The following is a 25,922-nucleotide window of genomic DNA, read 5'->3' as shown; positions in this document are numbered from 1 at the left end:
GGTAAAGGAAAAAGAGGAAATGTTAAGTCTCTGAGGATGTTCTCTCTGTAACAATCCAATCCTGTTAGCATTCATGCATCATTGGCAATGTTAGTAACACCGGTCTGCATACCCTTCTGAGAGCTGAACACTTTAAGTGAGTGTTAGTAGCTACAAATGCAGCATTTTTTCTTTCCAGACCAGCCCTGACATGACTGTTTGCTAGTGCTCTACACTGTCTTCTACTTGCCAAGCACAGATTCTATGCTTTCAGATTCTGAGAGCTCTGTCCTTTCTTCCCACTGACCTCCCATTAGCACAGACCACACGAGGTGATGGCTGCACCACCCACTCGCTGAGACCAGGGCTGTGTACACTGATCCTACTAGGTGTGAATGCCCCCACTCCTTGTCAGAGGCTTAAAATACTGTGTTTAGTCTCTGGGAGTCTATGCCTTTGCTTGTAGAGGTATTTCCCACCTACTCCAGAAGGACTCCATGCGTTACTGTGCTCCACAGCACAACATCCTAGAGAGATGAGTGTGAGTTGAGGTTTTGGAAATTCTTTACATAGAAACACCATGCTTAAACTTTCCAAAGCAGGACATTCAATTTGCTGTCTCTGCTTGGTCTATCCATGTTAGTGGCTAAGAGATGGGAAATGTCAAGCCATTCTTGAAGTATATAATGCAATAACAGCCTCTGAAAAACAAGAAAGCTTAGAATTTACATTTTTTGACATTTGGTAAACCATTAACTACCATAATAACTACAAATAAAATCTGGTGAAAAAAATGCCTAAAGTCTTGGACAGCATCTGCACAGCAGAATTTCAGTCCAGTGTGGTATTAAAGAAATGTTACCTAACCCCCCCAAAAAAACCCCTGGGCTTGTAGTGGAAATGCTGACATCTTAACCCCTGCTGGTGCTATTTAGCCTTAAGAAAAAAATATAAATACTGTAACCCAAAGGCACAACATGGCAAATTACATAGGCTCATATAAGATGTGGCTTTGTACTCAGCTGGGGAAAATTTTATAACAGAGCTACCAAGCTCTCCTTAGAAATGTATGTGAGGCATCCCAACAGCATTTCTACCCAAACGCTCAGTATGGATCTCAAGGCAGTTTTTGCTGTAAGGAATCCTCGCATCCTGGCAAGATTCCACAGTGAGTTTATCTTGACTTCAGGGAAAGTCCCTCATGCTAACCCCCTACCTCCTCTCTGCTATGTTAACAACACAGGCTTTCCTTTTTTTCACTTGCTGCCCAGATTTGGCTGAGCAGTCTCTGTCCCAGTACCATGAAACAACCACTGGACTCTCCTTCGGGTGGGTGCCTTGCCAGCACAAGTACAGGTCTGATTCAGTGAGCAGCCCAAGGCAGCACCAGCCCCTGCCCTGACTGTGTGAGCCCTGGGGGAAGGAAGAACAGTCAGGGGGGGAAGGCCATGGCTTTTGAAAGTGCTTTTCCTTGAATTACCATCAGAAAACAGGAACTAGAAGTGATAGAGTCTCCAGAGTGCTGCATATGAGAGAACTGCTCAATTGGGCATGGGGCTAATAGGGCTTACATACACAGGAGTTTTTTAAAAAAAGAATAGAAAAATATTGCATTTATGACGGGTCACTCCTGTTCCGCAGAGTCACCTACTGCACTGTAAAAGGTATCTAAGGACAAAACTTTTAAGGAAATTGTTTCTGAAGTTACTGGAAGCTTCCCATAATGGGTCACTCCAGACAGTATCCCTCCCAGGCCACTCTCATGTAGTACTGGGATTATATTGTTTGCCAGAGAAAATTTTAACTTGTATCAACATCACTTCTTCATGCTTTTTCTGCCAGTGACGGTTAGTGACCAGACTAGAATAGTTTGCCATATATATTTTGCATCCCTTTTTTTCCCCCAGCTGTGTACTGCCAGTCAAATGCTTTCTACCCAAGTCAAGAACAGAAGGATTTGGTTTTAAGTCATGTTTACTCAAAAGTTCCTTCCAAGAGCTCCAAAATTACAACCAACAATGGAGTTGCTTCAGTGAGTCATTCAGTGTGTTGAAGTGATCCTCTGAGAGAACTGACAATGTTCAGTAAAAACAAAGGGCTGTTTCCTGGGTAGCCCATCTCCACCAGCCCGTTTCCTGCTGTGAACACAGTGGCATTCGGCTGCTTGCTAATATGCTGGGAAACTGCTTGACCATCCCAGAGAAAAGAAACAACAGGGTGTTCATGGCAGGCAGCCAGAGGCCCCACGCAGCGCTGGAAGCAGGAGGAATGGGGCACTGCTGCAGTTTGGCTCTGCTTCACCTGCTGCTTGCTGCCTAGATGGACAATGCAGGACTCAGAATGTGTCAGCTTCAAAAAGACAAATATTGGTTGCTCAGTGTGAAATTTTTATACCCACTTGTTCAGTTTTGTTCTACACCAGAAACTGAATGACTGAACTGCTTAAGGATAAAATGAGGCTATGGGGAGACCTTATCACTCTCTACAGCTCCCTGAAAGGTGGTTGTAGCCAGCTGGGGGTTTTGATCTCTTCTGCCAGACAGAACTGACAAAACAAGAGGACACAATCTAAAGCTGTGCCAGAGGAAGTTTAGATTACATGTTAGAAAAAAATTCTTCACTGAAAGAGTGATTGGGCACTGGTCTGCCCAAGGAGGTGGTGGAGTCACTGTCCCTGGGCATTTTTAAAAGAAGACTGGATGTGGCACTCAGTGCCATGGTTTAGTTGATGAGGAGGTGTTAGCTCACAGGTTGGACTTAATGATCTCAAAGGTCTTTTCCAACCTAGTTCATTCTGTGATTCTGTGATAAAAGACACCACCACTCTTCTTGCTCAGAGAATTGATCTCCATGAACAAAGTCACAGGCTTCTAATATAAAAAAAGGAGTTGATCCAAGCAGCACAGGTAATAAGGCATAGAATCACAGAAGGCTGGAACAGACCTTTAGGATCACCGGATCCACCCATAAACCTAGCACTGCCAAGTCCTCCACTAAGCCACGTCCCTAAGCACACACAAGTAAAACCACTTGTTCTTCTCACAGATAAACATGGTATTTTGCTTTTGTAACAAGAATCCCTGGTCACAAAACAGATGATATCCTTGCACCATGGAGCCTGGAACATGCATGGAAGAGAAGCTTGCTCATGTCCAGTACTTGCAGAGAAATTCTCCCTCACTCTGCACACAGGAGTTTCATGCAGCTGCAGTTACTCTGGTAGCCCATCTTTAGAGGCCTTTCCCACTTTTCAAAAAATCCTGACATCCCAGATGCCATCTGAAAGATTTACAGTACTACAAGGATGCTGGTTTTATTTACTGTATTGATACAATTCTAAAAAGCTACACTAGAGATAGACAGACCACACAAAGGAAACCAGTTTCACTCAGCACGGCAGGACTTTTTATATCATCTAGGCACTTTTGCTCTTTCCCAGACCTGAAGCAGTGGTCAAGCAGAGTCACTCCTTTATTTGAAACAAAGAAGTGCTCTGGGTGTGTCTAAATGCTGTCAAAGAAAGTGAGAGGTTAAAGTGCAAAAGGCTTGATTCTGGGTATTCACGAGTGAAATCCGCCTGCAAGTGCAACTGTGGACAGGAGACCTGAGGTGTCTGCAGGGCTGTGGTTAGCAGTGCACTCTACTTATCGTGACATTTATTTTCCAAATAAAAGTGCATCAGATGCTTTTATGTCTGCTTCTCTTTAGGCTTTCAAAAAAGTCATATGAAAGGCAGAAAATATGATTTTAAGATATCCAACAACAACCAAGGTTTGCTGATAACATGAAAGACAGCTTTTTTCTCCCAGTGACTTGGGTATATTTTCCTGTGTGGAGGATTATTACCCAGTAACAACATGTGATGAGCAACTTCACAGCAAAACCTCCTGCAGATGATAATCCGGTCTGTAGTGAGTACAAGAATGTTTCCTGTTGTACCTCCACCCCTCTTTCCTTCCAACGCTTTTCCTTAAGCTGGACTGCTTACTCCTGGTCAATTCAGAACAGAAGAAGCTCATCACCAAAGCTTATCTTGAGTAAACATTTTGTAACAGTAATTAAAAGAATGCCCACACTACTCAACAAAGGGAAAATGTGGGGCATTTGTTCTTACTCTCATGATCTCACATGGGTCATCAGGACATGGAGTTGTGCTGCTTCTTCTGCCTGAGGAACAGACAGAAGTAACTTCTGTAGTTTTTGATTTTGTATATTTAGAAATAACTTTTGAATTTGGATATTTACCCGTAAATATATTAAATTAACTTGCTGCTTCTGAATGTGATGCTCAGCCCTTCCACTGCATTGTTGAACAATTTTTTAAATTGGTTTTATTTTTGATGGTGGTTTACTTCTGAAGATGAATTCAGAAGGAAGGAGGTGACTGCAAAGGAAATGTTCCATATTAGCCACTTCTAGAACAGGGATAGCAGCCCCATCTGACACTCACACATTTATTTTCTAACAAATGCCATTGCACTTCATACCTCATGAGGATTATTTTCCCTTTTACCACTTCTCTTTCAAGAATGCCTGTGGTCACCCAAGTATAAAAAAAAATCCTGCATTTCAAACCAGCAATTTTCCTTGTTTATGTGTTAAAGGAAACAGATGGTGTTCCCACAAACTATCTAGCCCAACAACATTCTCAAAACATTGTTAACCACTTAATCCGTGCAGAGCAGCTAACAGGGACCAGCTTTGGCTCTGGTGAAACATGTAATGAGCCTTCAAACTTTCAGTACTGCAAAACAAAGACAATTGAGCAGAAAGTTTGTTCTGTTCTTTCTGAAGACCACGCTCTTCCAAAAGCAATTACTTGGGCCTTTTTCATACCAATGGCATGTCCCTAACCAAGAAAAAGGAGCTGAATGTGCATGTACTTTACAAAATATCCAGCCCTGTGGTTCATTAAATCCCGCTTTCCTAAATATAGGGGGTGAAAAACCAACATTCTATTTCTTCCAGTATTAAAATGCATGTTAGGCTGCAACAGAGAACATTCCTAACTATGGCAACAAGAAGACCATTCTCCTGCTCACAGCAGATACACAACACTGTAGTTTACATTGTTTCACAAGGACAAAGAGCAAATAAACCTATTGAAGCAAACAAAATTACTCTGACTTTATAGCAGTACCGTGAGGACAGAATTTGGCTTGTTCTCATGAACTGCAGTTCCTGGTATGCAGAATGAAGGGAAACAAGTGAGTTTTACAGGTGACAGAACTGATCAGAGGTACATTACACCCCTGCACCCACCCAAACCACAGGCAGAGGGGAGCTAAAAAGAGCAGCTTGCTATCTCCCAGTATGGCCTCTCAACCCCAAGAGCCCACTGATGCCTGCCGACTGCTTTTTAAATAGATTTTAAATAGTGCTTTTTGAAGGTGGGAAAGAAGGGGTGTATATTTTAAATCAGGACAAATAACTGTAATAAAACATTTTTTCACCCCACAATGCTCTCCTCTTCACCCCACGGGCAGGGCTCAGCAGCTGATGAGCTACTGCCATCCACTGCTTACCCTGGGAAGAGTTCTGCCTTGGAGGAGGCAAGGTGGTGGTGCATAAAAGGGGGCTTGCATAAAGGCTGGGTGTGGGAAAAATGAATCAAAGCGTAAGAAAATGAAAAAAAAAAAAAAGTCATGTCTGTTTACTGTTGTAAATTATTTCTGTAAATTTAACATGAAGCTCTAATTGTTGAAATTCCGTTGCTGAGCCCCTTAAATGGATACGTAAGAGCCACCTGGGCTCTCTTAGGCTTGAAACAAGCATAAAACACACAAAGAGTGTATAGGGAAATAGCAGAGAGAATAAAGGGGAAAAAAAACTCCCTATTCTCTTGAAGTCCTAGCCTTATGCAAGGCAGTGACAGAAGCCATTGAATTATGTCAGATCAGACAGTGAACCACTTCTTAGCCCTTCTTTCCGTTCTGCTGCATGTACTTAGGAAGCCATGAGTGTCTCTTTAAATATTTTCCAATTTTTTTCCCCTAGGGGAAGTTTTAGTGCCTAAGTTGAACCGCAGGAAGGTTGGGTTGAAAAACACCCAGGTAATTTAGGTATTTGAAAGAAACTGGCTAGGTGGCTAAAACTGTCATTTTTACAGAAAGCACACAGTTTCCACTCATGTATTCTGCAAGCTGCATCAGGATTTCCAGCGACTGATGATAAATTTCCTGACAGTAATACCTACCATATCACTTTCTGTTGCCTGCTCTGAAAAAACCAAGCAATCGTGTTTTTACTTACTTATTTGCTGTATACAATGACAGTGTACTTCCCTGCTGCCAACGAGTAAAGGTTGGAGTGCTAAGGATACTCTTATCAGTGTTTGGGTTTGTCAGTTGCTACAGGTCTTAAGATTATGAACTCATAGCACTTTATTTTAATCCAAATAATGTATGAACATTGGGCCACTAAAAAATGTTCTGGTGTAGTATTTTCTGCCAGGCCTGAGCTCTTGGAGAGCTTTGATCAAGTCTCACAAGCTGGAAGAAGGTGGAGGAAGTCTGTAGAGGCAGTTTTTCTGAGGCACTGGACTTGTAGCTCAACTATGAGTTGTTTCTGGGGTTAAGGCCCAAATGTCTCTGCCCGGCAAGAGGAAATTGACAGAAATGGCTGTATTGATTTTCTGGGCTGAGCGAGTTATCAGCTGTAGCACGTGGCAAAAAGGAACGCAGCACCGAGGCGCATTGTGACACCTCTGCTTGTTTCTGAGGAGGCGTTCACCACTGAGATTTCTTAGAATACTCAGATGTGCGAAGATAAGAACACATGACAAATACTACCCCGACACAGAGCTGATTTATTTCTTGATGCTGCTTTTATCTTTAAAAAAACCCGCTTATTTTCTCCTACACTATTTCCATGTGCTGTCCAAGGTCTACACCTATGAAGATTCTGCTGTAAATGCTCTCAAAACCTAAAGCAGGTCCAGATGTCACTTATTCATGGTGTGTTAAAAATGCTTATGTCTGCAGGCTCAAGCACTTAAACAGAAACTTTTAAATGTGCCTATGAAGTGCCAGTAGATGCCCAGTCTTAGAAAATGCCCATGTGGTATTGTCATAACAGCACGTAAGGAAAATGGGTGTTACAATTTTGAGGCTGTATTATTTCAACAAGACTTACATGAGTTTTGGGTTGTGAGTCTTGAAGATACAGAGGACAAGTTGTGGTAAAAAATGTGACATCACAAGCTGGCCTAGATTTAAACCCTCACTGCTGGTGAAAAGGGTATAACCAATTGTTTTGCAACTAGCCTAATCCTGAATTTTTAACTTCTGGTATGACTTCTTATGACTTCTTCCATTAATCAGCACACAAAAGCAGGGTCATACAATATTTTTAAGTTTTGTTTTTTTCGTAATCTGAAGTGAAGGTTTATAGTCTTTCCAAACAATTAAAAAAAAATAAATCTGTGGAGTTACATAAATGTTCTAAGCTCTGATTAGTATAAAATGACAGGGCTCTATGAAGTGTGGTGGAATAGTGCTGAACTTGCATTAGCTTTCGCTTTAGATGATAGCGTTGAATTTTTTCTCACTGATGTTCATGATTGCAAACTAAACGCAGATAAAAAGGTCTGTATCTCCAGATCTTACCAAATGAGCTGTACAAAGCACAAAAAAAATCTCAACAGCTTTGTCACTTTGGCAAGATTTGACTGGGTGTTTTTTCTTCTTTATTTTATGATGTTTTCGTGACATGATCCCGCTCTCTCTCACATCAACTCTAGGGCTTGCTGCCAGTTGTGTTACGAGTAACATTTCTGCTTGCTTCAGTGGAACAGGCTTGGCGCTGGCTGACCTTGAATTGCAAGGCTGACTGGGAAGGGGTATTTCCAAGACTCTGGTAAGAGTCATTCTTGCTCACAAAATGTAATTAAAGACAGTCAAGCCAACACTTCTGAGAATGTCCCATTTTTGAGAGGAGAGGAAGAGAACAAGAGAGATGAGCAAATCATACCATTACTATTAAATTATCGTCATTTTAAAGCGGAGAGTGAAGAGGATAGCTGTCCAACATTCTTGATAAGAGTTTTACCAGTGTCATGTCATCTCCATGACAATTACTCATATTTAGGCACAGACATGATCATTTTTGCATGCATTGGCCAACAGACCTAAAAAGCTGATGTGTACAGGACTGGTGATAGAACAGGCATGAATTCTGAAGTAACGTCTATGGATGGGTCTTACAGAGAAAGAATCCCCCCCAGTTATTGTGTGATCAGTTTTAGTGGAGGAATACGCATGTCTGCTAAAGCATTCTCTGGAAAACCGTGATTAAGTCTGAGCCACAGTTTTGATAAATGAAAAGTATGTGGCAAGACTCAGCACCTCAGCATTTGGATCTCTTGTCCACGATAGAAAAGAGCATCTTGCTTTGGCCACCCCAGCCTGTCCAGTCTCCCTACTTTAAAAAGGTTGTCACATGAAGAACCAATTGCAAACCAGAGCTTGTTTTCTGTGCTCATAATACTATGACTGTCTCTTTTCAAAGACAGAAGCCCAACTTTAGGGCAAGTTTGGCAGAGGAGAGGAAAGAAAGAAAGAGGATGGGGTGTTAAGAAAGATAGAGCAGAGCGTGTCTTGCTGTGAATGACATGAAATCCTAAAGGCTCACAATCAAAAATCAGTTTGGTTCAGTTCATGCAAATAATTTTAATTCTTTTGAGGTGCTTCATCTTTTTTCTGTTATTTCTTTCCTCCTATATTAAATTTCTAGATTAGGGGGGAAGCTTCATTTGGGAATTGTTGTAACAGGGTATTTCCATGACTTCTTGTTTCCCTTCCTTTAAGACATTTCTCAGAACAGATCCTTCCCTGTCAACAATTTCAGTTTTTGTGAATTGGCATTTCCCAGTGGGCAAAAAAATGGTTGAGATGAAGCATTGCCAGAGAGTTTCAATTCCACAAGAGTGTTCTCAGAGGTACACTTGGGCAGAAACAATGGAAGTGCCCCTAAATCATTTAACTTGGGAACTACGCTGCTCTGAGAGAGAGAGGCAAATAAAACCTTCCATAAGGAAGAAACTTGATTTGATTGTATTTCATTTGTAGAGGCTTTCTGGTTCACAAGCTGTATTGGCTCCATTTCTGTCTGGGTATCTAAGGGCAGCTGTACAGACAAGTGCTTCTAGTAAGTGGTGTTTAGATTAGCACAGCTTGCTTTGGCAAGTTTATGGAAGGCAAAGACACCTTTTAAACAGATATAAACTCCATCCTTAATTTTTTTTTTTGCTCAGTCACGACTGGTTTTATACCAGACCTCAGTCACGACTGACTGTGCATACGTTAAAGTTGTGATGGCAAAACCCAATGGGAATATATTACTGTCTTTTAAGGATTAGGGATAGACTGGCTTATGGAAGGTTCCTGTCTCTTAGGAACTTAACTACCTTAAGTTCACTTTGCTCCCATTTTAACAGCCTGTTTAAAAACAGTCTGTCAAAAAAAAAAAAAAAAAAAAAAAAAAACAAAACCAAAAAACCAGATGCAATACTGCCACTGCTATATAAAAAAGAAAAATTGAAATGTTTCATGCAAACATATGGAATGATGATATTCTGATGCTGATTAGACATCCTCCAAACTGAAACATCTAAAAAAATCATAGAATGCCTGCCAAGACTTAAGATTTCACTAGAATTGTGTTTTCTGATGGCCAGCAGCATGTCTTCATCTACCCATTTCCTATCTCCAGAAACCACACTTCCTCCTTATGATGAGATTCACTTTCTGAATAATCAGTTTTCCACTCATGTGGATTTTTTTTTCTAAAATGCTCTGCTGCTGTGCTTAGTTTTTAGTACTTAGAGGGCAATTTAGGTTACCTGAATTTAGTGATTTGTTTCAGACATAACGAAAGGTTCAGTTAGGTTTCTAACCACCAAGAAAGAGCCCATAAGCTTGCATATTTCTTTTATTATTACTATTACTATTGTTTTACTATTTTTAGCAAGGTTTGATCCTGCTTTTGTGCAGACAGATTTCTGTCCCTGGAGACCTTGGTTATTGGATGAGATTGCAGGACCGGCCTTTTTTTCTGATACTCCAAGGGAAAAATGCATACCTCTGGTCTACAAATAGAACTGATGAAAAAGAGCCCTGTGCTCAGGGAGGAACAGGGAGTAATGTTGAGCTCATATATTTGCTCAGCCTAATAAAATGCAGTCTTTTTCTTGAAATACTTCTCCACAAATCACATCAGTGACTAACTACTGCTTACTCTGCCTCGTGGATGAGGGATTAACTGCACTGACTTTTTATCAGTAAAATGGTTGTTCTCCTATTAACGTCACATGGAAAGTTACAAGGGAAACTCCCGAGCCTAAGAAAACAGCTGCGTGCTGTTTTAACCACTGAGCTTGCATTTAACTTGAGGTATTTTCATCCTTTAGAGCACACTTTGTGAAAGCGAGTTCTGAGTGTTGAGGTATGTGTTTCCATTCCTGCTGCACTCAGCAAACTTCCTGTGTGTTCAGCACTTTAGCACAGAAGCAATATTTTGTTACGAGGGATACAAATCCCCAAAGTAGAGTTTGTAATGTGAAAGCAGAAGAGAAGAGGGACTGTATGATCAGTGTTGGGGCCATTTATGGAAACCCCATCACAGGAAACTGTGGTATTTCAGCTGAGGGTAAATGGGGACATTATCTTGGAATGTAAATACATTTTACCAACAAACTGCAAAACATGAGATATGATCCCATTCCTTCTGATAACAAAATAATCTGTCGCACAACTATTTACTGTGCTTAATGTCTCTTATTTCATAAATGTGAAAATAGGCAAGGAAAAGAAGACAATAATGTAAAGGCAGGCCTATTTCTGGAACTAACATTATAAGGAGCCATTTCTTTCTTCCCAGCTAGGACAGTACTTGTGTAATTGGAAGGGAAAAGTGTCATAATGTGGCTAACTGGCTCCTGTTACTGACATCTGTGCTGGAATTGTCAGGGTGGTGCTGCTTGTGGGGTGCTGTTTCTCCTTTCTCGTTCATTGAACCAGCATGACTCTTAACATAAATAAAACCCAGGGAACGAGGTCTGTTCCCAGAGCCATGGTTTACCCAAACCTCCTGCTGAAGACAGCGACCTCTTGATAAAGGCAGGATGGCAGGGTGTGAAACCCTTGATTTGTCAGGGACATGTTTATACTTGGAAATGGGCCAGGAATGAAGATGAGTTTCTTCCCTATTCCGCTCTAACCACTTTTAAAAGGTGGATAAATCGGAGTGTTTCCTGAACTGCAGCGTTCCAGTTCAAACAGACCAACAAACAAAAAAGGTGATTTGCTCCAAGCTGGCATTAATCTCTATTTGCCTGAGTTGGTCCATGCCCTGTGGGAGCTGTAGCTCAGGGCTGGTAACTCCCACAGCGTGATCTCTTCCCTGGACAAACATCAGCCTCATTCTGTTTTGTGCAGAGGTTCCTTGACCAACAGTTCTCCTGACAGCTACTGGTTCCTACAGAAAGCTGTTTTCCAACCAGGAAATAATTCCCTTAATTTTTTTTGGCCAATGCTATTTTCAGAATGGTAGGGACAGCACAACAGATCAGCTAGGGGAAACACTGAACCAGAAAATGAGTGTTTAAATTATGGCAGTGACTTCTTTTTTTCATGTGTAGCTTTCCCTACTTGACAACTTAGGTGTGAACTAATGATTAATCACTAATGATTAATCAGATGCAAAAGAATCTTTGTCCTTTGTTGGCACCTTTCCCAAAGGATGTTCTCAAAGCAATCTGTATAGAATGACTTCCCTCATAATTAACCTACATATTTTGCAGATGAGATGCAAAAGTACCACTCAAGACCGGGCAGAATTCTGCGACAAGGATAAAATCCAGGTTTCCTGGATGTCAGATTTGTCTGAAGAGTCCTTCTCTTTACTGGCTGCAGCAAAAGAGAGTAAGTTCCAAGGTAGAGCATAGAAAAAGGAATAAATTCTAAGACACAGCTTCTGCCTCTTTACGGTACTCAGACACTCTCCACGCTTTGGGGTGGAACCGTTTGTTGACTGAACTTGCAGCAGAGCCACAAAAGCCTGGGGCTAACTAAGGCTAATTTTAAGGCTCCTTATCTCTTGTCATTGGTGGAGTGAGTTCTAGAAGGTACTATTTTCATTTGATAGAGGGAGCCAATACAGCTCTGTTGTCAGCAACCAGTTTGGCCAGAATCAATTAATCACTGTAATTACCTGCCTCAGGACTCCTTTTTGACTCACTCTGCCTCGCTGGCTTAGAAGATGCGTTACCTCAGCACAGCTTAATAACATGCCTGCTGTTGATTTACTGCTGCTTGAGGCTAGACAATTCCTGCCTGACAGCAGCTCCTAAGCCCTGCCTGCAAAACCTGTATGGAAGCCAAGCCACACGTTTGCACAAGGGAAGCAAGCAGACACGTGCAGAAAGGGATGGCACAGAAACTGCTGCTGGTCCCACTTAGACTGGTGTCCAGAGGACACAGTTTTCTTCTCTAGCTCCTGCTGTGGGAAGGGAGAAGTCTTGCACACAGCAAGAACTTGCAGCAAAACCCTTCAACGTCCTTACAGCTACCAAAATACACAGCTTGCTGACCAGCTGGTTCTGCTGATGGAAGGAGGCAGAGTGGCTCATTTAAGCCTTTGAAGCAGGTGTCACAAGTCTGAGAAAAGATATTATTCATTTCAGAAGACAAAGCAAGGAGACCCCAAATCAAACCTTCAAGATGCCCAGCTTTTCTTAATATTATGGATTGTTTTTACTGTTCCCTAGAGGAGGAGGATTTGGAGGGCAGACTGGTTCCTCATACAAAGGAGACAAGTGCTTAAATGCTTCCCTTTAATTAGGCTTTTCTTTCACAAAGGCATTAGCAGAGTTGCAGCTGTAACTGTAAAAAAGCAGCTTAGCAAGACTGGGACGATACAGAACGGAGTAGTTTTACCGCAGACACCTCCTTCACTAGCAAGTTGTCTCTTGCCTGTCATGGGTTCAATCCCAACAGGTTCCTTTTAGTGTAGAACTGAGCAGTTGCAAGGAGGAAGAGACACATCTACCTCTGGTCAAAGTAGGACGCTGCCATGATGTTTGCCAGACACTAATTCAACACAGTGAATACTGAGACTAAGGACTCTTGGACTAAATAAATTTATGTCAGGACTAAAGCAAGTAGCAAATATTGGCTAGGGCTAAGCAGGTTGGCATTTACTTTGACTGAGGATGAAATGCTTTACAAACATGTATGTTTAGTTATTTTACAGTGAGCAGCACAGCTGGCCTTTCATGGGTTGTAAGGAATTAAATGAAAACAAGTCACAGCTCTGACAAATAGATAACTTTCTAAAGGTGACTTGAATTCAGAAAAATTCATAATCAAGGTTGCTGGAAAAATTTCTTGGCAGAAACTTGGAGAAAACAAGTGCTTCACAGCTTCTGATTTTTGTATCTCAACAAGAACTTTGCACTTCGACTAAAACAAAGATTTCAGTCTCATTCTAATGTTTCAAGGGTTTTAGCACAGTCCTAGCAGACAACAGGTTTATGCAGAATGTCCTGTTATTTTCACTGGAGCTGGAGAGGGTGGGGAGGGAGAAGAAACCTCTTATCAGTTGGAGAATTCTCTCTTTGTGGAGTAGAAACACACATTTATTATGCTAAGCAAACTATCCCAATAGTATTTAGGCAAGTCATGTACTAAAATGAAGGCATATAGTGCTCATTCCAAACTCATTCCTTGGGCTTTCCTACAGACCTTAGTACAGATCTGCTGTATGGTGCATGTCCTGTGTCCAAGCTGGATAGCTGAGGCATCTCTGAACAGTGCTGTAAAATGTTTCCTGCAGCCATATCCTAAAATGAGATCTATTCTCTGCTGCCACAGCAACAGACCAGGGTGCACTAACTACCTTGGAGGGTATTCACTGTGGATAGGCAAAGAATATCCTGGAAAAGATTTCTGTGTATGTAGTCTATATGGAAAGAAGGAAATGAGAGAAAATACATGGGAGTTATCAAGAAAACTCATGTAATTGCTCCAACAAAGCTCCTACCTCTGCCTGTGCAGCAAGTGCAATTTTCTTGTTTTATCTTCCTGCACAGCCTATAAAGCATAACAACTATGAAAAGCTGAGCAAGCAAACCTCTTTATAAATTGACTTGGAATGGTTTCACAGATCTTTCTCCCTTGCTCAGAAGACAAAAATCCATTTATTCTTATCAAGGAAAATGAAATTATAACAAGGAAATAAAAGCATTAGAAGATGTCTTCTATGAAGGCCTGATATGAAAAAGGCTGACTTGTGGGTGATGTGGGGGAAAACCACAAAACAGATGGTCTTGCTAAACTAAATTAGATGAAAGTTTAAACCAGTAAAGAACTTCCTGAGAGAGCCATCATCCACTCACATAAATTGCATATTAATGCTGTGCTTTAAGCTGTAAAGGTAAGGAGGATGCTGATATCTGGAGCTGTTGAACTGGGAATGGAGGGACTGTAAGAATTTCTTTTTAGCTTTGTAATACTTCCTTCTTTGGATATCTTCCTTAATCCTTTTCAGTCACCAGGGTACCTGGCAAGTATCCTGTGAAGGTAAATGAGGGAGCAGCAGAAGATGGGGAGAACTTAAGAAGAACAGCAGGAATAAGGCAGGACCCTTGCAAAATGCAATAATGCAGTAATAGCTGCATCGTAGAGCTGCTGCAGCTCTGACTTTCAACCAAGAAATGTAACTGTAGATAAACATCAAGTGCACTATTAAAAGGTTTAGGTTTAGTATTAAAACATCCCTCATTATCATCATCCTCTTGTTACTTTTACAAGTGTGGCCCTTGTCACATCAATCACTGATTCCTCTTTGTAGTTTAGACCCACTAGGACTGCTCCAGCAAGACAGTATATAATTTTTAATTAAACAAAAATTACTTGGGCAGATGATGTAACTGTTCATTAGTAAGTAGGAGAGTTTATCTTGCTGCAGCAGCTCTTTTGAACACATAATGTGAGAGTGCCATAGGCCAAATGTGCTTCGTCCTGGGAGGAATCTGAATCCCATACTTCTCTCAGCACAAGTGAGCTGCTCTGGACCTATGAAGTAAAAGCAAATGCACACACCTTATTAGTCACAGCTGGACCATCAATACACCTCTGCATGGAAGGTGGCACCTGGTAAATATCTTGTCCCACCAGCCCGTGACTGGTGGGTATCTGGTAAATTCCCTGATTCTGGTGGGAAGGCGGCACTTGGTAGACAGGGTCCCGTGCTGAGGCATGTGAGCTTGGCACTTGGTAGAGCTTTTGGTGGTTGAAGGGCTGATTCATCAATCCTGAGCTGGGCATATCCTGGCCAGGAGGACTGTCCTGTACCACAGGACCTATCAGGAGTTTCACTCGGTTGCCTGGGACGATGCCTTGCCGGCCATGTAAGGAGCAGAGCCACCATCCTTCCAGACCCTCGGTGTTCTGCTCTATCACCGTCAGGATGTCTCCCTTGCGGAAGGCCAACTCTTCTGCACACTCGGGGACATTGTCGTACAGGGCCCTTGCCATAAGATTCTGTGGAGAAACAAAGGCAAGAATAGCAAGTCAACAAACAAGCCAGAATTGTTCTATGTCTTCAAACACATTCTAAGTGATAGGAAATAAGAACTGATATTGAAAAAGAAGTATGCAGGAAATAAAAAAAACATGGAAAATCATAAAGCACAGGACTCCTCTGTCCCAAGTTGGGAAAATGAGAGATTTATGCATTAGCAACACTGCTAGCGAGAAATTTTCCAGCAACAGTGGGTCAGATAGAAGCTCTTTATATGGCCTAGTCACCTGAACAGACAGAAAGTCAGGGGAGTTCTGCTCCTGGCACTGAGGTGCTCTTCCTGTGAATGAGGGGCTTGTACCTTAACCTCTTGACACTGATTTCCCTACAAATGTGCTCTGTGTACTGCTACAGCCAGCTAGCAGCCATTAAAAATAAACCTCAACAAGACTCACAAGGAGTGAGTAATCCAGAGTCATTTTTCCCAAACAGTTTTACATTTGTGGGGTCCCAAAAGACTTTCCACAGAGGTGCAGATCCCATCAGTGTAAAGACAGTGGCCTGGCTTTTTTTACCTGATACCTGCAGGTGGCCTTAAAAGTGATGGATCTGTAGACCACCTAAGAAAAAGTAAGTAAGAAAAACTGTCTAAAATATGAGTTGACAAAAGATCACAGGTTTTGAGCTAGGATGCTCGTCTTTGCATGTAGCTTTGTGCCTTCTCACTTTCTGCAAACTTCTTCAGGGGCACAGCATAGCATAGCAGTAGCTTAATAGATAAAACCCTTCCTCCCCTGCTGCCTCAAAACCACCACCACAAAAAAAAAACAAAAACACCCTCCAAAATAACCTCAAAGAACACAGTTCCTCCGAGGTCCACCTTCCGTAGAAAGATCTTCAAGAGAAAAATATAATTTTAAAAAATAATGTGCCCAGTGACCCCAAGCAGGGTCAGGCCTGTGCCATGAGGAAAGCAGTGCCCATCTCAAAGAATCTAAGAATGTAGATATCAACCAGCACCATAAAGAGCCTCTGTGTGTGACTGAAGGGGAGTCTTAGGGCAGCCAAGGAGTGTCTTTGACTTGTGTCAACATAGTTTAGGCACTCTTAGATCCACTTTGCTTGATTATGTCAAGTGGAGCAGTACCATTAACACAAGGAACTTCACCCAGCTCTACCCCCAAGCATTTGCCCAGAGTTTCAGGCAGGCTCTGAAGCTTGCCCTGACTTCTCTCCTGCTGGGGTTCTACTTCCAGCAGTACCTCTGCTATGCAGTTTTAAGCCAGCTCTGAGTAAAGGTAAGATTGTTGGCTGTGATGTGTTACTGATAAGTACCACCTCTCCTTGCAGATGGAACCACCTCCCTTCCCTCTTTCTTTGCAGGCACATCCAGTTCTGAGTAACTGGCCAAGGTATTAAACGGAAAGTAGGCAGGCTGTCTACACTAACATTCTTGGATCCCTCAGAAAGGCCATGAAGATTTAATTTCTTGGCTCTGGTGATATTTCCAGACATATTGGAAACAATAGCTCCCTGACTGCCTGATTTTCAGTGAAGGCGGTCAGCAGAGATGGTTATAATCTGATTGTAAGCACTTGAAAAAATATACAGAGCCCTGGATCTGGAGTGTTCAAGCTGAAATATTTGCATGCAGTACACAAACTGAAATGGTGCTAATCCACCAAAAAGGATATGCAGCTGCCTTAAAGATTTATCTTTCCTATGTCAAAGGAATAGTGTCGAGTACAGTTTAGTGTTTTTATCTGTCATATTTATCCTCCTCCTTAGACATATCAGAACTTTTTCTTTTAATCATCCCTCACTTGTTCTATCTTTCCCTGTTGACAGACTGATGTTTTCCCATCATTCCCGTGCTTCCTCGAGACAGAGACTTTAGTCTGACCTTGCTCAGTGTAGCAGGTTGTGTGCAGGGCTGACTGGGAGATGGAAGGGGGATAAGCTCAGGTATCACATAAAAGGTAGATGAACTTGCATTTCCCAAGACATGCAGTGCTGAAATGGGGTGCACGAGATCAGTTTCCTCTTCTCTGAATGGGAGATCAGCTTTCAACTGTATGAGAAAACACTGGCTTCACCTTTCATCAGCATCATTAGTGAGGTCGGTGTAAATGAAGCCTTGGCTTGGAAAAGCAGGATTGCCATTTTGAACTCCCATGTAAACAGCAGCACTGGGGCCCACCATTCCCTCTGATGTACTCAGCACATCAGTCAACAACACTAAGATACCTCAATATAGATAAAGCAGGGAGCAATTTTTGTCCATGCCTTGGCAGGACTGTAAAACCATTTAAGCACTGTCAAAGCCAGTGGTCTCTTCTTGAGCACTACCTCTATGTTCTTGCTGGGTCAACCAGGCTGCTTAGCGGAGTCTGAAGCTCAGAAAACAAAAGGCCCTGCCTAATCTGAATATTCAAGTCAATCTCTTATCTTTCCACATCTTTTACTAGCATGTCTTTACTAATGGGACCAGAGCTTGTGCAACTTAAAGAAGACTTTCACAGAGGAGTTGTTTAAAGGAGGAAGATTACAGCTGGGTGGGGGAGGCACTAACCAAGCAGGCTAAATCAATGATTAATGTGTATTCTTCTATACTTTGGTGTTTAAAGGTATTTGAAAAGCTTGATTAGCTTCTACAGCAAAGCAATTCTTAGAACAAAGCTGAAATGATGGTAAAATTAGAGCAGATAAAAGTTCCCATGTGAATTTTTTTTTCTAGCTGCTCATTATCTCTGTCCCAGTGACCTTCTCACCACCTGGCATGCAGCACATTAACACTTTCTGGATGTGCTTCAAGAACTTCTTTGCTGCAAACAGCTTCAGATTCTCATTGTTGGTGTTAACTCAGGCACCAGCATGTGAATTATACTAATTGGTTGCCTCTTGTTTCATAGCCATTTCCCCAAGGCCTTTTAAATAGCCCAGAGCCATGCCACCAGCACCAGTCACTGATGGAGCAGTGAAGCAGGAAAAATATTCCTTCAAAAAAGCACTGGGACCAGAAACACTAAGCGTGTTGCTTGGTGCCAGCAGCAAAGGCACTGCTCCTGCTAAGCAAACCTTCTGTGTTTTCCCTCACTTCATTCTTCCTTCACAGGACTGCTTAGTACGAGCTTCACAAACAGTGTCACGGTGACTTTCACGAGTCAGCAGAATCAGCCCTGAGAAAAACGCAATTGTGACCACAGCAAGAAACCTTTTGGAAACCACAGAGGTACCTTTAACCTGCTGTGGTGATCAAGATGGCAGTCTCTACTTTTCAACACCTGGAAAGAAGTTCTGGTCAAAGACATCTTTCAACACTTGTGGGCCTTATCTCCAAAGATTTGACAAATCTGAAAATTTTTTTGATTCTGTGGGCACTGTAGCCCATATATCATTATTCCTTCTCATTGGTCTCATCAGCTCAGAGAGTGGGGACAGTTACATGAAATTAACTGGACTTGCTCTGAAGAGACATGGATCTGTCCATCAACTGTCTGAGAACCGGCACCAAGTAAGCACTAAGATCAGCTATGACAAGACAAAAGCACAGCAGTGAGCTTTTTGTATCATTAAATGCTAAAAAAACCTTGGCCATTTCCTAGACAAATCAGCAACAGAGAAAGGGCAATGAGAAAATTGTCTTGGAACTTGTTTTCACAACTAGTAAGTTGCACAGAAGTCCCTTTATATTCTCAATAAAAAGAAAAAGGGAAGGCAACAGATGCAGAGCTACAAAATCAAGTTCTGTAAAGGCTGGGGAAAAATTACCTGATGCTAGATAGGGAAAAAAAGTTTGTTATAGAAATCAGCTGCACTTCATAAATTCAAAAATTTCATAAATAAAATGAAGACACTGGAAGCTACCAGCTTCTTTTAATAAGACTAATACTGGAAGTGTCTGATGCTGTCTTTTGGTCCAGTTAAATTAACTACATGATAGGTGCAGTGGTGCACTCCGCAAAATCCAAAAGTACCTGTGGTGTCTGTGCAGCAGATCCATTCTCCTGAGCTCCCTGTGTTGTTACAGCCCCATTTCAAGTAATGAGTGCTTCTCTACAACTAATGGTTGATTGGAAAGACTCAGTTCAGCTTCTGTGTCAAGCCTTGCTACCAATACTGGGATGTCTGGAAGCTGAAGCCAGGGTCAGGCCTCCACAGTGTTAATGCTCTGTACAAGCAAAACAAAAAACCCCCACATTTGTTCTCAAGAAGCTTAAATTCCTCTTAACCTTGGGCTCGTGAGTGCAGTAGAAAGCATCTTATGTAAAATCACTGAAAACCAGAAGTTTTACAGGCTTCTGTTAAACAAAGTGCTATCTCAGTTGTCAGCAGGTCAAAGCAGAAGGGAGCCTGACCCTAATGACTGCTGCCTGGGGATTTTAGCTGGAACATACTGCAGGAAAAGGCTCAGCAGAGTCTGCTGACTCTGTCAGAAACTGTCTAAAAGTAAGGGAATGGAAACGGATACTCTCAAGATCAAATGTAGATTACAGTGCCCGTGGTCCCAACTTTCTACATTGGTTGAGACAAAAGTAAAGCTTTCAAGCTCTCTCTAGGTAAAGTGAACCTGGGGTTTGAAACTTCTGTCTGAGGTTTCCTTTAATGCCATTTAAAGTCCATTAGATAAAAGCTGGAAAGGTGCAATTTGTATTCTCTGTACACCTCAGATTTTTCTTTCTTTTGCACCTAGGATGCATGACCCAGTAAGCAAGAGATGCTGCTCTGAAATCTGTCAGCTGTTCTACTTACAGAACCCAAACTAAAAAATAAGACTCTGTAAACTGTTTTTCTTCTCAAATCTTGAAGGAACTACATGCCAAATTCAGCTGGATAAATGAAGTCTATTACAGAACTGTCAAAGGTGTCTACTCTCTCCTTAGCCTGTTGCAATTGGTGGCTAACACATGTCCAGCTGGATGAAGACACATGAAAATACTTTGAAGACCACGATCTGTTCTGTTCTGGCTGCCCTTCTCTGCAGTGAGGAGAACTGACAGAATTCTGTAATTCATAGTCTGGAGGATGAAGGGGGTGTTTGTTGATGAGGATAAGTGGCAGAAGAGGGAAAAGGCAAGAGTTAAAGAGAGTAGTGGAAACATCTACCACTTCTGTTAGAGTAAACACATCCAGTGACGTGGGTAACGAGAGTGTGTGAGGTGCCCACAGCCATGGAAGCAAACGTAGGAATAATAAATTACATGCTACAGATTAAACACAATGGTCTCTTTAAGGGCCGAGCGCGGCGGTGCCAAGCTCCCAGCACAGGGCTGCCGACTTGACTCCTCTCAGCCAGCTCCACAATGAATGAACGCTCGAGGAAGAGGTTCAACCAACCATAAGCTCAAAGGATTCCTGCTGCATCCCTCAGAGGTGCAATATGAGGATACTGATCCCCGCTCTGTGCTTGGCTGCTGAGGCGTACTGTTTTGTTCGGCTTTGTCTTGTTTTATAATATTGCTTCCTGTGTGTGGAGTTTATGTGCAAACAGGACTGGGAAAACTGCCTCTGCTCTTCACTGAAAGAGGGTGGGACCCCTTTTTTCTATTATTGGGCAAACTGTTCCTTAAAATGAGAAACAGCTTCTCTCCTATGTTTAGCTTGGGAGTAGGAAGGGAGGAACAAAGGAAGGAAAGGTGGAGGCAATGTCTCTGAACAAACCAGTAGCTTAATTTTGGCTGGATCACTTTTAGTTATCCATCTCATGATATTTTTGATACAGATTCCCATCTTTTAGATTTCTTTAAAATGAATGACTGCTATTCCAAAGTAAGCTTAAGCATTTACATACCCTTGTAGGGCTGCATTAGGCCCAACAGTAATGATCTGCCTGCGAGATAAAAGGATCGTTCTGAAAACCCTGTAAAAAGTGAGTTTTAGTCTGAGATACACCGTTTGCCTACAAGCAGGACTGGCAGAGGAGAGGAAAATTTTAGCTCTATTGTGCCGTCTGACAGAAGGGTTTAAGCGCAAGAGTCATTGGACAGTTTAACTTTGGTTCTTTTCAGCTCCCATCTCCTTTTCTATTTCTCACTGTCACTGCCCCTGAAATAAAGCATTCATTGTGCTGTGCTGGCAAGGAAAGCAACTCTTGAGGCACAGTAGGTAACAGGTCTGTCTGTAACAAGCAACCTATCACAAAGGCTACTTAACAGAAGTTGACAGAGGTCACTGAATAAGACATTCAGCTTTGAAAAATGTCTTTTGCTGGTCTGCTCAAACCTGGAAGAAGGCAGTGTAAACAGCAAAGGCAGTACCTGATACACACAAAGCTGCACTGGCATGTCCTTAGGCAGGTCCCTGTGGGCAGTGACATGGGGAATGGACTATGAAATGGCAACACTTGGCCATAACAGCCCCATCCATGTGCAGCCCTGAAACAACTCATTGCCAGCAACAAGATGGGTGCAGGCTTTTGCTCTTTATCTCAATATGAAGCCTACAGCTATGCAGAGGAGGCAGGAAGTGCTACCACAACATGTATCAAAGAGCCTCTGCACCAGCAGGGTGTCACAGCTACAGCAGCTGCAGCAAGGGAAAGGCCCCTGAGCACCCACCTGTGCCTGGCTCTGGAACTCTGAGCTCCATGGCTCTCAGCTAATGACAAAATAAGGAGCCCAGCTGGAAATGCTCCCCATGGTAATGCTTCAGTTCACTCCTCAGGCAAAGCCCATAGTTCTAGTTTTCAGGCACTCTCTTGCTTTCTAACACCAAAACCCACAAGTTCTTGGTTTAGTGAAGATACTTCTCTGGTCAAGCACTGCTCACCCAAACAATTCCAAGTCCTGCTGGATGGAAATTAAGGCAGTTTTCCATGCACAGATTTGGAAGACTGGCTTCACAGCTACTGAGAGAGCTGTGAGCCAACAGACACAGCAGAGCCATAAGCAGGAAAGGTCTTTATCCACCCTAAGTATCCTTACTCTCTGGTCCTGTGCATCTCTGGAACACAGGCTGTTAGTCATGCTAAAGTAGACCAAGCTGCCTGGAGGTTGAGATGTGGAAAACCTTCTTTCTGCAGGGCAGAGAGGCAAGTGCCTTATTTCAGAGTTCCACCAAGTTGTCCCAGCCCCTCTGTCTGCCTGAGAGGCCTGATTTTCAGAGTTTGCCCTGGCTGGGACTTTTTTTTTTTTTTTTTTTTTTTTTTTTTTTTTTTTTTTTTTTTTTTGATAGTGAGACAAGTTACTCAGAAAGGAGGAAAAATGGGAATGTTCCCTTTCTTACAGGACCACACTTGGGAAAGCCAAAGTAGGCACTACGGCTGTCATGCTCCAGATATTCACTGCCAGTTTTTGCAAACACAATACTCCACCAAGCAGGGTGGGCAAGCACAGAGCAGACCACCTAGCGCTCAGGCGCTTCACACTCCTGCCCAAGATGCTGATGTGGCCCATTGGTTCATCCAAGACTGGGATTCAAATGTGACATAAACATGCGAGAGACCAATAGTGCTCTGGTCTGAGAACCTTTTTTGCTGCACCACAACTGCTTAATTTTAAGAAAATAGGAGATATTTGTGTATCCTTTTTTTTTTTTTTTTTGTAGGTAGTTGGCAAAGTAGTTTGCGAAACTGAAGCACAGCAGAGAACCTGCAGCTTGGGAGGGAATCCAAATGCACATTTATGAAAGAAGGAATTAGGAGGCTAGAAAAAATGGGTATGGGGGGGAAGTAAAGAAGAAAAAATGTGAAAATAAAGGATAGAACAAAGATCCTAACTGGTGCTCTGGCCTGTGTGAATAAAATACTTCACAATTCTGCACTGAGTGCATCAGCTTATTGCCGTGCCTGATATTTCCCAATGGAAAAGTGAGTTGAAAAGAAAGATTTCTGGCTCCATATCTATTGAGAGCAACAAAATAATAATTCTACATTGGCAAGAAGGAAAAAAACCCCAGGCTGTCTCTGTTTGCTCAGACGGTATTCTTTCGTCTGTTGACTGAGTTTTGGTTTATTGGCTTGCCCAGTTTTATTTCAGTTAGAGGGGGTGAGAGGCATTACACAGGTAATCACAGAAACATAATATCCTAGGTGTTAAATAAGGTGTTTCTGATGCCGCCAGGGCTGTACTGCATCACAAACCCCACGTGAATGGCACAGAGCAGGAGGAGTTCAAGGGAAGCGGGGCCTCTCCCTTTCCCTACGCGGCAGCGCCGTGCGCGCAGCCAGAGGGACGCGGCGGTCCTGGGTCTGCTGGCAAGGGGCACGGCTGGGGCAATGCTCCTTCGGGGCAACAGCCTGGCACTGAGCACGGCGCTGCTGGGCTGGCAGACCACCCACCCCGCGCTGCTGCCATCACAGGCGTCACACACGGAGTGCGACAGAAACACCTACAGTCATGCAGAGCACTGGTCCGCTGATCATGTATTCCTCTTATTCCTCTCACTCCCCCTGACCTCCTGGGGTTTTACAGGAGTGCTGGAATAGCATTCTCTTTGCTCTTTCTGGGAATACAAACCACATCCCCTGACTTACCTTCAGGATCTATTAATATTTTGGGAAATTCCACCACACCTAACTCACTAAGCTTTCTGTATATGTTTCACCCTCGTAACTGGTTTCCTTTCCCCCCACCCAAGGAAGGGTGTGATCTTGTTCCATGACTTTAAAAGGCCTTTTCAAATCTGTCTGAGGGCTGTGTGCCTTTTGTGACATCAACAGGGATAGGAAAAAAAAAAAATCAAACATGCAAACAATACCCTTAGAGTAAATATGATCTCACTGTGATTAAACCACAGTACATCAGAATCAAAAAGCAGATGTAAAACTTAACCTCTTTCCCTCAGGCAAGCAATTAAAAACTTAATGAAAGGAGATCGGATGTTAAATGCTAAAGAATTGAAGAAGCAGAGCAGAAGGGGGAAAAAAAAGTACGGAAAGAAAGAATCCCAAAACGTGTGTTTTGAGTTCTCAGTTTTCCATTTTCTGGCATTTGTGAACAGTCTTCTCCCAGACAAAGCTTCCTTAAAAAACAAAAAAAACAAAAAAAACAACAAACCCAAACCTTCTTTCCAAAATTAACCCTTCCTTTTGCAGCTCTGGGGAAACAATTATAACGACTGTCAAGAAACCATAGCTATGTAAACAAAGGACCTCAGTATTTCCACCAATTTACTTGTTTGATGGCTTCAGCTTTGAAAGGCATGATTTTAATTTTTTTTTTAAAGTCTAGAACCTAGGTGAACTAGGACATGCTCTTCTTCCTCCAAGTCTCACAAAAAAAAAAAAAATCATTGAAAGGGAAAGTCATCCTACTCAGTCAATTTAGTGTCACCCTCCGGGATACTACACAGCAGCTGCAATTTGGGATGCCCTGAGAGTCCAGCTAACTAAAGAAAAACAAGCTCAGGAACTCTTATTTCCAGGCTCCTTCCAGCCCTCAGCAGGCTGGTGGGACAGGTAGCACCTTGCCTGTGAATGAGAATTCCAGAGGAGCCAAGCCTGGCTGGCAGCTGATGTTTGCCAGGTCCAGTCAGAGCCATCTCCATTCTACAGGGCAGTGGCCAAAAGCCAACAAACCTCCTAGAACAGCTCAATTTTGGCAAGCTGACATTTGCTGGGTAAGTATAACCCCAGGGAAGAGGGATGGTGAATGTGTAGGTGAGTTTTAAGCAGCTCTGGCTACTCTGCTCAATCTCAGGCTGAAACACAACTTCAGCTTGATCATGTGAGATCTTGATTGTGTGAGAGATTGGCTGGGGCAGTTCCTGGACTGCAAATAAAATAAAACAGTATAAAAGAGAGACAGAAGACAAAAGAAGATATCTGCTTGTAAATACGCCCTTCTGTAGCAGTAAAAATTGGTTTATTACCCTAAGCATTTTAACTGGATGTAAAGTCCACAGGACATGAGTGCCCATGGCACTACCTACTCCTAGCTGTATCTTAAACAGAGTGCACACTTCTGGTTGACTTGCAATTAACCCTTTGGATCAGAAACTTCTTTAGAAAGAGAATTACTGATTTTTTTAATGGTCTGTATCTTCCTCTCTCTGTCTGCACCTAAGCAGGTCATTCGCTGGAAGAACTGAGATTTACTCCTAGGCTCCTTCAGAATTTTCTCAGACCTGTTGTTACCAAATGATTTACGGTATTGCTATTGCTAAAATTTTCAACCTTGCTGTCAATGAGGCCCGCTTAAGAAAGGGCTTCTGATGTGTTGACTTGCATTCCTGTAGAGTAAACCCATTCTTATTACTCTTCCTTTTCCGGCAGGCTGATCCACTCTGACTGTGAAGAAAGTGTTTTCAAAACCAACATAAAAATAGAAAGGTGAGAATTTGCCTCATCCCTATGGACAAAAAAAATATACAATTTTTGTCATGCTTTGCACTTGTGTTTCTAGGAGTGTGAACTATAGCTTTAGCAGCCCTGTTTCATGTCAAACACAAACTACATCCAAATCTGCTGTGGAAAAATGAGC

At 42.4% G+C, this 25,922-nt stretch overlaps 1 protein-coding gene and 1 long non-coding RNA gene across 3 annotated transcripts in view; one reads left to right on the top strand and one right to left on the bottom strand.

Annotated features, from left to right (window-relative positions):
• The window catches only part of NEDD9 (neural precursor cell expressed, developmentally down-regulated 9), a 103,744-nt gene that overhangs the window by 6,591 nt on the left and 71,231 nt on the right, over positions 1-25,922 (bottom strand). For both annotated transcript variants that reach the window (XM_038127062.1, XM_038127061.1), the window contains one exon: positions 15,081-15,521. In XM_038127062.1, the coding sequence (XP_037982990.1) occupies positions 15,081-15,521 (441 nt within the window). The remainder of the gene's footprint in view (positions 1-15,080; positions 15,522-25,922) is intronic.
• On the top strand, positions 2-24,187 carry LOC119697030. Its single transcript, XR_005255705.1, has 2 exons — positions 2-11,900; positions 18,617-24,187. It is a non-coding gene; the product is annotated as an uncharacterized LOC119697030 (long non-coding RNA).

The sequence above is a fragment of the Motacilla alba genome, chromosome 2 (genome assembly GCF_015832195.1).
Source record: "Motacilla alba alba isolate MOTALB_02 chromosome 2, Motacilla_alba_V1.0_pri, whole genome shotgun sequence".
In the NCBI taxonomy this organism is placed as follows: Eukaryota; Metazoa; Chordata; class Aves; order Passeriformes; family Motacillidae; genus Motacilla; species Motacilla alba.
The sequence above is the reverse complement of the archived record's forward strand: the minus strand, read 5'-3'. Positions and strand labels throughout refer to the sequence as shown.